Raw genomic sequence first — 15,521 nt, 5'->3', positions numbered from 1 at the left:
GAAACTGCAGCAGAGCACGTTTGATACGAAATAACAGGTCATTTAAGATAGCAGACACGGAAAATAAGCCAGTATCCACAGGCAGCTGCTGGCTGTCGCCCTGTGGTTTGAACTGGCTGACTAACACATACTGAGGCCGCTAGAAAGCCATTTGCAGCACTTTACATTTCCTTTGGACAGGAGTTTCACTTTGTGTAACACTCTACACAGAATGGTATACCCACAGTAAACCCTGCATTCTGACATAGTGAAAGACATGGTTTTTAATGTATGTTGCTGAATCTGTTTTCTTTTTATTAGTTCCCCACTGCAGCACAAAGTTTGCTTTTATTCAAAACACTAATCCTTATTTCAGTCATTTCAGTTCACACGACTATAACAGACAATCTATACATGTCAACATTCTCCAATACAACGTTTACTACTTAAAAGGCAAGAAAATGGCTATCTTTGTAAAAAAGAAATGTCATTTCAAATGTTTGGCAGTGGTTATGAGGTAACAACAAATATGTTGCAATACTTATCATGATATAGTAATGATGTAAAATTAAGAAGAAACTGAAACTTGCACTAATATATGGTTGAGATGTCTGTTTATGTGATTTAGATTTTTTGATTGTGTATAGAACTTCAGCATTTTGAGTTTGAATGTGAGAATTGATTTTCTAAGTCAGTGTGGCTCTTTGCATTGAGAGTTTAACACATTCATGAGAAATTGGCTGAAACAATCATAAATGAGTGATGCTGATTTGTGCAGGTTCTAAGAAGTTAAGAGGAGATCCATGGACTGATTGAGGCCTGTGAAAAGAAGTTAAGTACATTTTTGTCAAAGTGGAAAAATAACTTTTCAAAATCACACCTACCAGAAGCATGTGTTCACTTAAACAGAGGAAAGACCCCCAATATAAGAGGTCAGTGTTACGAGAGCGTAAGGTTTTTGAATTGTATTCAAATCATGCCGCATTTAACATGTAGAATCTTTAATACACTTGATGATCTGATCTACATCCACACACGGTGGAGCTTGTTGAGTCAACATCAGAAACTGTGAAAAAAAGTGTTTTTGGCCAGACAGGACAATTGTACAATATATTGTGCACAGGAAGGCACACTTATTGTGAAAGAGGAAAAACAGTTTGAACGAAGGTAAGACAGGTAGCTCAAGCTTTGGACCAAAACATAAAACGTAGTCCTATTTAGGCCAGTTTAAACCCATTTACTGTCCTGTGCTTCAGACGGGGGCTGTTCAAAAGACCCAATAAATCCAATTTAAAGAGGGTAGAGGTGAAACGGATTTTACTTTGTCGTCTAATCCAGCTCAGTGACGGAGAACAAACCCACCAACCCAGACTTGGAGATTAGGCTTTAGCTCACGGACACTGATACGAGCATAGATCTAACCACTGCCCTTTCACCTGACAAGTCAGGGGTTAGATCCTTGAACTACTGTCCCTTCACCTTATTGTTTACACTCATTCTTTCTCCATTGCACATCTAAAAATTCCATATGTTTCAAACGGCTCCACAAAATAATGAATAATTGGTGTTTAAAATTTTTTTTTTTAGGAAAAAGTGCATAATCTTTTCCTGTTTAATTAATTCAGAGCAATGCCAAAAGAAATCACATTTCATTTGCACACGCAATGGTGTTGTCAAGTCGTCGTACTGCCAGGTGATCCGAAGGCAGCTGAGCTGTAACCGCTCTCTGGTTGATTAAACTGAGACATGACAGCTCGGCAAGTCAGTGTTGTCCCTCCGACAATAATCTCTAATTGAGAGTGATGGCGCTGCCGCCCTGTTGACCCAGTATCCACCTGACCCCCCTTACTTCCCGGTGGAAATACTGATGAATGTGTGTCAGTCGCAGATGGATGTTGTCAGATACAGAAATGTAAATTCATGTCCAGTTTCAATATTCTGAAATAAGAGAACTGAGACATTTTTACAACGTCTGTGTAATTTATGACCTTTTACTGCCTGAAATCCGCCTGATGATGAGACATGACCATGGATGTATTAAGTCTATTCTTCTTTATAATTCCATAAGTTCTTATAATACATCCATGGATATGACCCATAACATACAGCTGGGTACTGTGATTAAGTTCATGTGTTGTTTTAATGGAGTTGAAAGAGTTTTAATAACCTTTTGATTAATATACAGACGCTGTCTGAAGGAATGTGGATGTGACAGCAGCAGCCTGCAGTCTAGTGGAAAGAGATGGGAACATGGAAACTGTCTCCTTGAAGTCCTGTTCCCACCCGTAGATACACTAGGGAGCCTGGACTACAGCAACATGGCCGCCTATTGGTTTGTTACACCAGCCAACCATTACTCACCGCCGTTAGCAGGTCCAGAGATGAAGAGAGTACACGAGCGTCACACATACACCGTGTACCAGTCTCCAACATGATGTGTTCAGGGGACGGAGAACGATCACGGTCAAAACGCCTACTCAAGAATCATACTCACATCTCCATTATTCTCAGTCACCCGATATCAATTTAAAGTTATAATCTCAGTGTGATCTGACATAAATGTTATTGTTGAAAGATGAAAAATTAACAACAATAACTGTTATTAATAATAATAATAATAATAATATAGATAATGATATTAGATATAGACAGATTTCTTTTGTCTTTTGTGAATAACAAAATATACATTCAAATTGGTCTTCTGTTTGGCTTATTTACTGTTGTGAACTGATTATCAGAACAAATATTTGTAAACACATTTCTAAACTTTTCAATCAAATAAATGAATCCATGTTCCTTTCCTCTTTTTTGGGTTGTGTCATAAAACCAAAGCAAACACAAGAAAACCAAATGATCCCAACATCTCTAAATAAATAAATAAGCATATAAGAAAGAAAGAAAAAAGGGGATGACTGCAGGCCGATCTTCACCACTGTGCTGAATGTCCGCAGGCACAAATGAGAGCACTCGGAATTACGAGTTGCCGAGGAGCTCGTGAAGGCGTCTCGTGCCTGCCTCCTGGTGTACCTCAGTGTGTCGGGTGTGTATGTGTGTGCGCTGGGCTCGGAAGGGGAAGGGACGCAGCGAGCCGCCGACATGAAGGACAGGTCGCTCGGTCCGCGGGTTTGAGCTCCACATCGTGTCCGGGGCGCGATGGACTTCGTGCTGAGCGGCGCGGCGGCGTGCGGCGCGTGTCTGTTCACCAACCCGCTGGAGGTCGTCAAGACCCGGATGCAGCTGCAGGGCGAGCTGCAGAGCCGCGGCACCTACCGGGTCCACTACCGCAACGTGTTCCACGCCTTCTACACCATCGGCAAGGTGGACGGGCTGGCCGGCCTGCAGAAGGGCCTGGCGGCCGGGCTGCTCTACCAGTTCTGCATGAACGGAGTGCGACTCGGCTCGTACGCCGTCATCGACTCGTCCGGTTACATCCACACCAACGGGAGGGTCAACGCGCTGAAGACCACCCTGGCGGGGGCTGCGGCGGGAGTGGCGGGCGCCGTGATGGGCAGCCCCATCTACCTGGTCAGTGGCTGACCTCGCTGCAGGCCTGACTCCGTCCTCATGTTATTACCTTAGGTGTGACATTTCAAGGTGAGCTGTCAGTTGTCAAAAAAATACATAATAATAACCACAGATTCTCCTCGTTGACAGGTCAAGACTCATCTGCAGAGTCAGTCCACCTCCTCTATCGCAGTCGGACATCAATACAAACACCAGGTAACGCGATGAACCCGAACACAGAGTTATGAAATATGAGTGGGAGACGCATGTCGGGTGTCCTCCTCATGTGTTTCCTCCCCCTTCCTGCCAGGGGATGACCCAAGCTCTGGCAGCCATCTACAGGCAGCACGGCATCCTGGGACTGTGGAGGGGCTCCAGCGCTGCCGTGCCGAGGGTCTGCGTGGGGTCCTCTGCTCAGCTCTCCACCTTCTCCTCCTCCAAGGAGCTCGTCATTGACCTGCAGGTCAGAATACGCCTCTCTGAGTTTTTCATCGTCACGCAATGGTCGTCTAAAATCGGCGGTGACGACAGGAAACAGGGCGAATGGAAGAATGTTGCTTTAGGATTACGCCGTGGGTGCGCGTCTGTCATATGACCGGACTGTCCAAGAATAAACAGAGCTTGGGTGTTTTGCGTGGGGTCTGGCTTTATTCTGACAGAGCTGCTGTGGCCTAAAGTCTCTCTTAAACAATCAGCCGATGAAAATGATCAGTTACTGCCCTAGATTCAGAGATGCAGGTCTTACGGCGAAGGGATGAACTGTAGCTGTGTACAGTATTACAAAAGCAGTCATTGTGACAAAGCGCCAGGCGACCTACTCTTCTGGAATGAGCAATCCGACACCTTTCACTGGCCTCCCCCTGCCTGAAAAACACATGGCTTATGCTACTGATGCATCTGTCCACTGGGAGCAAGAGACTGCTGATCCAGCTCTAGTTTAAAAAAAACAAAACAAGATGTGTTTTTTAGCACATGCGAGAACCACATTGATCAATGAACAGTGTTTTTGTTCTTGTGACAAGCCGGCAAACACATTCTGGAAAGAATCTTAACGACCTTGTGCACAGCTGACTTGAAATACCATATTCTCCTCCTGGACTTTAGCTATTTAAACTGGTGGGTGGGTGAGTGAGGGTGGGTGGAGGCGGGGTCTGTACATTCCTCCTGACATCCGAAGGAACTAGACTACACAAATACAGGTTTGACTCAAGCTACCGGCGATCCCAACACATCGGCATCGAAAATAGAACCATTCTTCTGTTTCTGTAAACGTGGGCGATCGTGACCAGTTAAAATCAGAAGTGGTACCCTGACGACGACATACTGGTGTAGTGTCACTGCACTGGTGCGAGGAGTGTGCGCTGCATCCTGTCATTTCTCACTTTTATCACACAGAGTTGCCTTCTCCGTCCCCCTGTTTCTAGTGGTTGCCTCGTAACATTGTTTTCTTTTCTTTTCGCCCAAGATTTTCCCAAAGGGCAGCTGGTTGGTGGCCCTGAGTGCCGGCATGATCAGCAGTGTGGTGGTGGTGTTGGCCATGACACCTTTCGACGTGGTGAGCACGCGGCTCTACAACCAGCCCGTGGACCCTCTGGGCAAGGTGAGCAGACGGACCAACGCGTGGAAGTTATAATGCTTGAGATGTAAAGTATGTACACGGCTGTCAGTTTCCCAGCAACGGCTGTCTGATTGATGAGTTTCATCGTGGGCAATGTGGACACCGGGTTTTGACAAGGAAGACGAATGCTGACTGTCACCTTCTCCTCTTTCAGGGGCAGCTCTATAAAGGATTCGCCGACTGCTTCTCCAAGACGCTGAGGAAGGAGGGCTTGACGGGACTCTACAAAGGCCTGGGAGCCTCTTATTTCCGTCTTGGTCCACATACTATTCTGTCCTTGTTCTTCTGGGATGAGCTGCGCAAAATGCACCAGCAGTTCAGATAACACCGGGGGGCGAGGGAGACTGGGGAATTGTTAACTCATTACGTGCATAGCTTTGATGAGATTTACTATTATGAGGTGAAAGAGAAAAAGCAGGAGGTGCTCTCCTTTCTTAATTTGAAAGAGAATGAGCGAAGGTCACGTTTTACACTCCAGATAAGAAAACAAATCAGTTTCAGTGAAACTGCTCCAGGGAGGAAGGTCAAAAGGTCAAAAAATCAAGGGAACTGACAGACCTCATATACAGTATACTGTACTGTACTCAACATCAAACACCATGGCTCTTTTATAGCTCTCAAACACTTATATTATGTCTTTCATAACACAGTTTGCACCGGACATGAATGTACTGTATACCTTCTGAGGAAAGCATCACGTGGCTCACAGTGTGAGAAGACAAATGAACAGAAGACGTCGCTAATGTGAAATGACTAGCGCAGATTGTCCAGGTGGCTGCTGCTCACAAAGGGAAACAGACATGTCAACAGATGTGACGGAGTCTCACATCAGCTGCCTTGTACTGACAGGAGGTGATGGTGTCTTGAAGTTAAAACACAAATTGTTTTCTGTTTTAAGCAGCAATTGGTCTTTTTTTGTGGGGGCCAAATACTGATTGTTGTGGAATTTTTGTCTATCCTACCCTGAGAAACTCTTAAGATGAGTCTTCTCAGGCAACAAAGCAAGGTCATCTTATCCATGGCAAGCCGAAACAATCATTGAGCAGCTGAAATCTCACTCGAGGTGTCATAGTTGCGGAGAGATGACGAAATTACTCAAAGCTAAATACAATGTCTTGGGACGACAAACACTGCATATGTTGATCTGTGTAGCAGCCGGAATACCTCCTCAATATTGAGCTCTTATACTCGCGTACTGTATGGTAAAACGTTTCGACAGTGGTCCGAAGACTTGAGCAGAATCAGTGAATGTTACATGCAGCAGCTTGGAAATATGTCATCAGTGTATGACAAAAAATGCATTTCCTATAAGGTAATGGACGTGAAGAGCTAATAAATCATCAGGCTTTTTAGTGACGGACTTCAGATTGTTTCTTTGTTTTGTTGTGACTGAATTAATCATGTGACCCTCAGCCATTACAACTAGATCATTGCATTGTCAAAGTGTCCTTGGGTAAGACACATACACTGAAGTTCCCCCTGACGGCTGTGTCAGCAGTGTATGAATGTGTGATAGAAAAAATACTTCAGGGTGTTTACCCGGCGAAGCAATCGGTGACTGAAGGCTCATTTCCTCATCAGGTTTCCAAGAGTCAGCAATCTTCCCACCACTGCATTCAAAATCCCCAACAGATGAATTTCCTCCCCAGATGATGGAATTAGAGAACAGAAAGTGCTTTTTTCACACCCCACGATGCATGCATCACATGACCTATTATGTCTACCACTTTAAAGTTCGTCATCTCAAATGGGGGTGGGGGGGAACGGCTCTGAAATTAATTATTTGTTCGAACAAGACTCCTGACTAGAGAGCACTGATCATACATGACGAGGTCAAAGAGATAGTCAACAGTGTGATAATGCAATGGGAGGAAAATATACACACAAGGTGACAAGGGACTCATTTTGTTCACAGTGGCTGGAAAAACTGCCTAGTCCACGAAAAAGCTCTTAACATACAAACTCAAAAATGGTGCTTAAGAAGACATTTTAAAAAGTGTCAAATGATTCCAGAAATGAATGATTAACATCCCTAGATATACGCCCTCAGGTGGAAACTTACCCACCGGCTGCTTCAGTGCAGTGAGCTGCTCAGTAGTACAAAGCTGTGCTGTGTGTGTGTGTGTGTGTGTGTGTGTGTGTGTGTGTGTGTGTGTGTGTGTGTGTGTGTGTGTGTGTGTGTGTGTGTGTGTGTGTGTGTGTGTGTGTGTGTGTGTGTGTGTGTGTGTGTGTGTGTGTGTGTGTGAGGGGGCGGGGGGGCAGAGGGCGCATGGCAGTCATGCTCAGTGAGCCTAAAAAAATTATAATTTCAATAATCAATTATAATTTTGGTGACCGGGTAGACACTGATTTATAAATAATGGCTCATGTTGCATGATACCAAATTGAAAAAAATAAAAATAAAAAACTACCACATGCCCCCACAGGAATTCCAATTATCCAGCTGAAAATCAAATCAGTGGCGTTCCCTGATCGGTGTGTGTGTCGTTGCTGTTACCCGCTGCACAGCTGCACCTCATTCCAGTGTCAGAGTCTGCAGCATTAAAAACGACTCGGACCGCTGGACGACTTGTTTGCCTATAGGTGTGGATGGTCTGGCAGTTTATACACGGATTGAAAGCAGTAAACGTTCACCAGTGAAATTCTTTGTGTAGCCAAATTGACAAGCAGTGACAAATCAACCAGGAAACATGAAATACTGTACATCCAAGAAGTTTTAATTTTAAAGTCACATGTTGCTTCCATTGAATTCTATTGACCCTGAGAGTGAGGTCATTCTGATTATATTGATCACTTGATGGCAGCTCTGTTTTCATTCACACAGACAAGGGTTATATACACACAATATTTAAACATTCATATCGAGGCCCAAAAATATATTCTATGAAAAGATATAGTGGAGTAATTGCACTCTGAGCAGAGACTGAAGTCAAACGGAGTATGTTGTGATCCGAAACACACTTCACACATTTAGTGACCGGCAGTGATGTAAACATGACACCCGGGGGGACATGCTAATTTACGGCTACACCGACGCTGTGTTTGAGTCATTGATGCGGCTGCATCTGGCACAGAATCACACAGCCTTGAGTAAATGACAGAGCTCATCTGCACCCGGTGCGATTTGTCACTGTCCTCCACCTCTACTCGCTCTTCTTCTTCGCGGCGGTGCTGCGCCTGCAGCCGCCGAGGACTTGGGCCAGGAGGACACAGCTGAGACAGGCCGACAGCACGTGTGACAGAGTGGCCAGAGCACCGTCTGTCTCCTATGCACAACATTTGAAAAAAATCTCAGTAAGTTAAGGACAATACCAATTGAGTAGAATACGTGATATGTGGTTCCTGACAGCATACCTGTAGAGCAACAAAGACAACTCCCAGAGAGCCTGCCCACGTCAGTAACACCGACAGCGTGGACAGTTGGCCTGTGTGACCGTTGCAGTAGTTACTTCTAGCCTGGAGAACCTGGAATCAACAGATTATAATAAATCAATGTTCGGATTACTCTCAGAACAGCTCGTAAATACTGAGCTGGACACGCGAGACGGACCAGCGAGTTAGTACCTTGCTCGCAATCAGAGATGCCACACTGGAGGCCTGCATCCCCGAGGCCACTGCTGCAGGCGCATACGAGCCCAGGAGGAACATTAGACCGACGTAAGACAAGAGAAGCAGCGTTCCTGCCACACGGACACAAAGCAGGATGATGTTGGATGTATGGTATTAACTTGAGAAACACTAAAACAGAGAATGTATATACAGACGATTAACAAATCAATAGATCATTCTCAATTAAAACAGCTCTCTTTCGTCGCGTGTTTTCAGGGGAGCATTTTTATGGCCCTTTTAAGGTCACTGGGAAAAGTTCATGCGTTGTAACAAACACCACAAGGCGGCGCTCCGTGCAAACACTGTGTGAGTGTCAGTCACCGGAAACCCTGTGTGTTGTAAGGTTTATGGCTTCTGTAATGTTTGATCCAGGTCATTAATTCCTTAAAAGGTTTTACAAATCTGTGAAGAAACGCTAATGAATATGGAAACTACCTGATGTTGTCATATTACTAAACATGATCCTCACCTGTGCTTTGTAAAAAAACAAAACAAAAAAACCCAGATTCAAGCTTTGTCTAGATATAATTTATGATAGCACTTCAATGCTTCATGCTTCCTAAATTTAATTAGAGAACCGACATGCTGACGCGCACCAAAGGACAACATTTGTCAGTACAAGCGGTTTGATGAAAACATGTCTGGTACCAATAGCCGACTTGTAGGTGATACTATATACCTGCTGCCAAAAAAGCAGAAGTTATCTGAATCTGTTATCTCGAATAATGTTTATTCATGTTTATTCCTCCAGCCCTTTATGGAGGACATTTAGACACAACAATCAACCCGACTCATTCAATGAGAGATGAAAATGATGAAAATATTAAATAAATACACAAACAATAACAATGAAAATTGTTTGGAGTGCGTCCCACATACACCATCCTGCTGCTGAAAACACACTTTAAGGCACCAAATGTGTTAATCTGCAGCTGAAATTACTCTCTGGGTGGTTTTGATATGATCTGCTGACAAGACACCAGCCGTGTCCTGAAGCTATTATTTGGAGTGTGCGCCTTGGCAACGTGTGCAGACATGTGGGCTAACCTGTTGCAGTTTTACCACGATGATGCAGGACGAGGAAGGCGACGGCAGCGATCTGGGCCAACGTGAAGAGCCTCTCAGCCCAGGCACTGTGGAGCAGTTCAATGAAAACTCATGTAAGTGCACATGTATGATAAGAGACACACGCCGTCGGGTGCAAAACAGAAAAACACACACACTTTACTCAGACATTTAAATCTCCGCAGTGTATGGATATTAAAGGGTCAGTAAACGATTCTTGGAGAAAGATTGTTTGTTGTTGATGTTCGGGGCCGACACCCGCAGCCTCGGGGGCGGGAGGCCGACACGCGAACCACAAGTGATGTTGACTTACTTCACACACAGTGTTGTGTGCTGCAGACAGTGAGGAAATATTCGCAGAATCTTACAAAAAAAAAGTGTATTGGATTAAAATCGCTTACTGCCCCTTTGATGGGACCCATAGTGTTCGAACCTGGCATGGGGTACGTAGGATTGATCTCTTATACGTGTATCGAATTAGTCTCCAGCATCACAGAAATGGAGAATGGTTAGTGGACAGCTGAAGCACAGCTGAAGTAAATCACGGTCACCAGGACTCAAAAGGAGTAAAACAGTGAAGAAATACTGATTTCACACTTTCACACTGTTGTATTCTTCAGCCAAATGGATAAGAACTGGGAGGGTTTGCAACATGACACGATGTGACACTGATCTCACTTAATGACTCATCGTCTGATACCGGTGAATCAGCCCGTACCTGCAGGAGCAAAGCTGCCGCTCAGCGTATGAGTGACATGCTCTGGTCTTTGACTGGTTTCACAACAAGTCATCAAATACGTACAAGAGTGGGAAGCTGTTGGCCACGGCGTACACCACAGGACACGAGGCGGCGTAAAGCTGCAGCAGCACAGAGGGAGGACTCAGGCCGTCTGCTCTTCCTCGCCACAGTATCTTCAGCAGCTGAGGCAACGGTGCTGCAGAGAGACAACGGACGAGGAGGTGAGGAGGAGCAGGAGGAAAAATCACTGACTTCTAGCGATGAAGATGTGGTGTCAACAACAACGACTGAGAAATCACCACAATGTGGACAAAGCACTTCTTCATAGCCAGATTAAAATGTCATTGCATTTCCCATGAACACCTTGAAATAAATCAGCAGTTGTGGTTTTGTGACATTATCACTTGTCCTAATGTCCTCATCATGGTTATCTTCACTACAGCACCAGAGCACGGAGCTCCTTTAACTTCGAACCCTTATTCAATCATTGTGTCATGAAGATCTAATCAAGGAAGTTTTCAATTAATCCTTATGTTAGAAAAGGGGACTAGAGCCTGACCAATTTATTTCTTGGCTGATACGAATCCGCCGATATCAGCATTTCGCTGAAATATTGGCAACTGCGTTCATGTTCGCTGATCTAAAAACATTTAGTGCATTTTTATTAACATTTTACGTACAGACAATCATGTTTAATTTCTTAATTCAAGTTCTATGTATTTGGTGGAATTTTTATTTGCGTTTGTTTAATTTGTGGATATTTATAAAAATGTTTATGGTTAAACTGTAAAATATTAAGCTGCCTCGATTACATTTCTTTATCATAAGGGTTGATAATCTTAGAAATCTTTGCCAGATTATCACCAGATTTTATCAGCGATATATTGGTATCTGAAATTTTTGACTCCCCAATATTGGTATCTGCCACTAAAATTCACATTGCTCGGGCTGTAAAATAGACATTAGTAAAGTGATATGAGTGATTGAGTTGGGGGGGTTGTATAACAGGTAAGAGGTTTAAAACCCTCCCATATGAGTGTGTCAGGGGAAAACAAACACATTATTGATCAGTTCATTGATTATGTCCTGCTGTTGTCACCTGAGTACATCAGCTTCGGGCCTAGGAGAACTCTTACCCAGGAGTGTGTCCAGTAAGATCCAATACCCTGCAGCTTTCTTCAGCACATACAGCAGACACGGCACTGTGACAGACACGAACAGGTACAGAAAAAAAATCCCACAAGAAGTTCTTACAATTAAAGTTCTTCGGTTACAAACCAAGTTTGCAAAGTTGGGAGAGAAGAAAACTTCCCACCCCACGCCCCTCAAGTCACAAACATCTGGAGAGATTTCTCGCTGATCATCAGCTCCAAAAGGAAAGTCTCACCGTGCCAGTGGAAGTTGACGAGAATCTCCTCATAGCACTTTTGTGGCATGAAAAAGGTGAGAAGGAATTCTCTGAGGAGAGACGTGGCCATCGTCGGTCATCTGCGGTCCGGAGTGGACCTCGGCAACAGGGGGGAAAGGAGGGGGAGTGGTTCAAAAGTTCCCTCGATGTTTACAGGTCAAAGTGAGACACACAGCAAAGAGTTCTGCCCCTGGGGGTCTCCCTGCGCTATTTACAACTTTACAAAGTGAGTCTACTCTCATTCTCTGCAGAAAAATTGTTTCCAAGTGGGAGGAAAAGTTCATGTTTAAAAATCTCCTCCAAACATATATTTTTAACATTTGAAAAGAAAGAAAAAGAATTACCATGTTGAAATATTTACATTATTACATCTGGAGCATCTGTCTCACAATAAAAAGAAATCTGAAGCCACTGTAGCTATATGATCCAACAGTCGCACAAATGTTCCAGGTCTCCATCTTCCTCTCCTCTCCTCTCTCGAGGCCGATGTTCCGCCCACAACTGAGTCTGGTTCTGTTCTGGCTCTGCACAACTTTCTTCCTGTTCAGAGGGAGTGTTTTTCCTCCAAAGACGCCAACTGCTGCTCATCGTGGAATCAATGGGTTTCTCTGTAATATTGTGAGGTCTCGGCCTCCCTATATTAAGTGCCTTGAGATAATGTATGTCCTGATTTGGCGCTTTACAAATAGAATTTAATTGAACTGATGTCCTTGATTACCCCTTTAAATTTTTTTAGCCATTGATTATACAACAAAATACACGCGCCTCTATTATTTATCATCTAGGTACGACGCTCACACTAGTTCACAGTCATTCATAGTACAGTAGTGCAAATACAGTACATTCTTCTTTTTGGTCGAGTGGAGGTTCTCTTAAAACAAGAAGGACGTGAGGACGTAAGTCAAGCAGATAATAACTTGGTAATAAAAAGAAAAAAGAAACAAAAAAAGGGGAACATGTTGCATTGCACAGAACTCACAGGTCCTCTCGTGATAGATAAGATAACAGAACATTTCTCCTTTTTTCAAAAAAGCCAACTTGCTTCATTACTGATATGAACATTCATGTAAGAAACATTTTCCGCTACATCAAATTAAGAAATGTATTTCCATTCATGGGGTCATTTTTTTTGTCTGGTCACATACGCTATATGTCAACTGAGTTTAAACTGATAATACTTTGGAAGTGTCACAATGTCTAAATTCAAAAAAAACAAAGAATAAAAACTATCCTTTTTGAGTGTGCACTGTCACAATTTAATGCAAAACATATGTTAAAAAAGATATTGAAGTGTTTTCTCTTGAATAACTGAATGCTTTTCATTATAACTATGACACATTGAGTGTATACATGAAATGAACATACACTCGTGTTGCATTTCTCTTCATCTCTTTCTTTCATTTGTGATGGTTGAGGCTTTGTAAATCTTTCATCGGTAACTTGATGAGATTTAGTTTGAGGCAAAAAGGTTAAAACATGGCCAAGAATTCCGTGTTTATGCATATTGTCTAAAACTATGATAAAAATGCTTCAGTTCTCGTTTGACTTCTGCAGATGTTCTTATCAGTCGTGTCCGCTGCAGTGTGGGAGGCCTGTGGCCTGTTCAGTTTCATAGTGGCAGTTTCCAGACTGTTTAAAAACAGGTGGTTAAAGAAATCTTTTTATGAAGTTCTTATCATTTATAAGCCTATTTTTTTTAAAGAGGCAAAAAAACCCCATAGTGCAGTTCAACGTGGGACTGTTTATGACTCTGAATGTAACCAGCTCCCTGCAGGCTTAGCTCTGTCATTCAGACGGTGGACGACCAAGAGGTCAAGACAAACCGGTCACACTGCCACATTGTGAGGATTTCTGAATCCTGTCTCGCAGGTGTTGTGACTTGAGAGAAACTACTTCATTTCCAATCTCTTCAATCTAGCTTTTCTCTCTTTTCTCTTATTCTATTTTATTGCTGGTGTTGTTTGTTTGCTTCTTTATCCTTTGTCATCACTGAAGAGTTGACTGGCGTTCCAGACCGAAGACTAACATCAGTGATCCTGCCCGTGTAATGCATAAAACTATAACTCTGAAAGTTGCCTTAGAGCAGATTGTCAAACTTTTACCGTTGTGTATTTCACAAAGTTTCATTCTGAAATATATCAGGGTAATGTTGTGAGAAATATGAATAAATAATTTGTGCTGACCGCATCATCAGTTTAAAATAAACTGGTGTAAAATCTAAGCTGATGATCAATACATTACTTTGTTGTGTCTTATCATTTAGGCCTATATCAAAAATTGGCTCGGTGTTAAAATAATAAACGGAGGCCCTCGAGCGATTGTTAAGGAAGTATAATACGGGACAAAGTTCTCCAATGACACAGCACTGAAACTGACATTAACGCCTCAGTGTCATATGAACTTTTGAAGTTTAAAGTTTGGTCCTCTGGTGGGAAAGCAACATGTTAGACACCAAGAGTAGCTTCTGCCATATGAGAAGATTCTGAATGTGATAGAATCATTTTTTCAGGTATAACTTCAAATGGGTTCCTATAGGCAACCACTTCCAAAGAAATCACAATCAAAACATTTTTTATCATTTCTTAATCTCTTCCCCACACTGGTCTTTTTTTTGTTTGCATTAGTGTCAGACTGCTTATGGAGGGGAGGAAAACAAATTGTTCAGTTCTGATTGGTCCAAATCTGTAAAGGAAATAGTGCAAAACTCGTCAAGAATTAAGACATTAACCTTCAGATCTCCTCGTCTAAATATTGTGAAGTAACCTTATCACCTCATGTTTTCCGTGAATAAGAAAATTGAGATAGTTGGAATCACGAAAAAGGACAATATCTGTGGGCCTGTTCGAGTGATCGAGGCTGTGAATTGTATTAAAGAACGGCTTAATAAAATACTTTATCTCATGTGTAGGAGGAAACTCACAGTCACTGGCATGCTTTCCCTATTTACAACCATGATCCCTGATGATTTAGCGCTGCCGCGCCCAAGTGTTGCTAGGGAACATCACGTTTTGGTTAGCACGGCCTCCTTATCCTCCCCCTTTTCTTTCTTTTTTTTTTTAACTGGGCTTCAGACTGTCTCTGGTTTTCTGAAAAATGCCAAGGGCCTGCAGTGCTCACTTTCTTACCAGGGAAACCAAAAAATGCAGCCCGTGCAGTCAGTGTTTAACCAAACAATGTGTGGATGTCAATGACACATTGTTCCAGTTCCACAGAGCGAGCTGCTACAGGTCTAAAGTCCAACCGTGCTGTGATCCCTGACTCAGTGTCAACAACACACCAGTATACTGCTCACAGTGGGTGGAGTTAAAACCTGTCGCTCATTATAGAATCTTTTACTTGCTTGATGACAGCTCAGTAGAACTTTAAAAAATCAATATATTAGAAACTGCGATTTAAGAGCAATGGGCACTTCTGGAGACCTGAACACCAGACCAAAACGTTTGTAAGTGGCTGGACCCTCGGCACGGCTGACTCAGATGATCTGAATTCTTTCACATATTTTAATACGGAGAAGAAAAAAAGTGCATCTACAAATTAGCTCTATTAGCTGAACAAAACGGACAGTGTCTCTCAGAGATACCGTGGAATGAGTCACATTG

General features: G+C 43.1%; 2 protein-coding genes across 2 annotated transcripts; one reads left to right on the top strand and one right to left on the bottom strand.

The window, feature by feature from the left end:
• The first annotated feature begins 2,780 nt into the window (after positions 1-2,780).
• slc25a35 (solute carrier family 25 member 35) lies at positions 2,781-6,461 on the top strand. Its single transcript, XM_035624085.2, has 5 exons — positions 2,781-3,504; positions 3,634-3,699; positions 3,794-3,946; positions 4,949-5,083; positions 5,256-6,461. Exons 1-5 carry the CDS (start codon positions 3,133-3,135, stop codon positions 5,424-5,426), a joined length of 897 nt encoding a protein of 298 aa, XP_035479978.1. The 5' UTR covers positions 2,781-3,132; the 3' UTR covers positions 5,427-6,461.
• A 1,336-nt stretch (positions 6,462-7,797) lies between these two features.
• On the bottom strand, positions 7,798-15,158 carry LOC118300867 (mannose-P-dolichol utilization defect 1 protein). Its single transcript, XM_035625696.2, has 7 exons — positions 11,902-15,158; positions 11,651-11,716; positions 10,578-10,710; positions 9,758-9,843; positions 8,666-8,781; positions 8,456-8,566; positions 7,798-8,367 (listed from the first exon to the last, which is right to left on the bottom strand). The coding sequence occupies exons 1-7, from the start codon at positions 11,990-11,992 to the stop codon at positions 8,245-8,247; spliced, it is 726 nt and encodes a 241-aa protein (XP_035481589.1). The 5' UTR covers positions 11,993-15,158; the 3' UTR covers positions 7,798-8,244.
• Between the last annotated feature and the right edge of the window lie 363 nt (positions 15,159-15,521).

The sequence above is a fragment of the Scophthalmus maximus genome, chromosome 2 (genome assembly GCF_022379125.1).
Source record: "Scophthalmus maximus strain ysfricsl-2021 chromosome 2, ASM2237912v1, whole genome shotgun sequence".
NCBI lineage: Eukaryota > Metazoa > Chordata > Actinopteri > Pleuronectiformes > Scophthalmidae > Scophthalmus > Scophthalmus maximus.
Note: the sequence above shows the minus strand (reverse complement) of the source record. Positions and strands in the feature narration are given on the sequence as shown.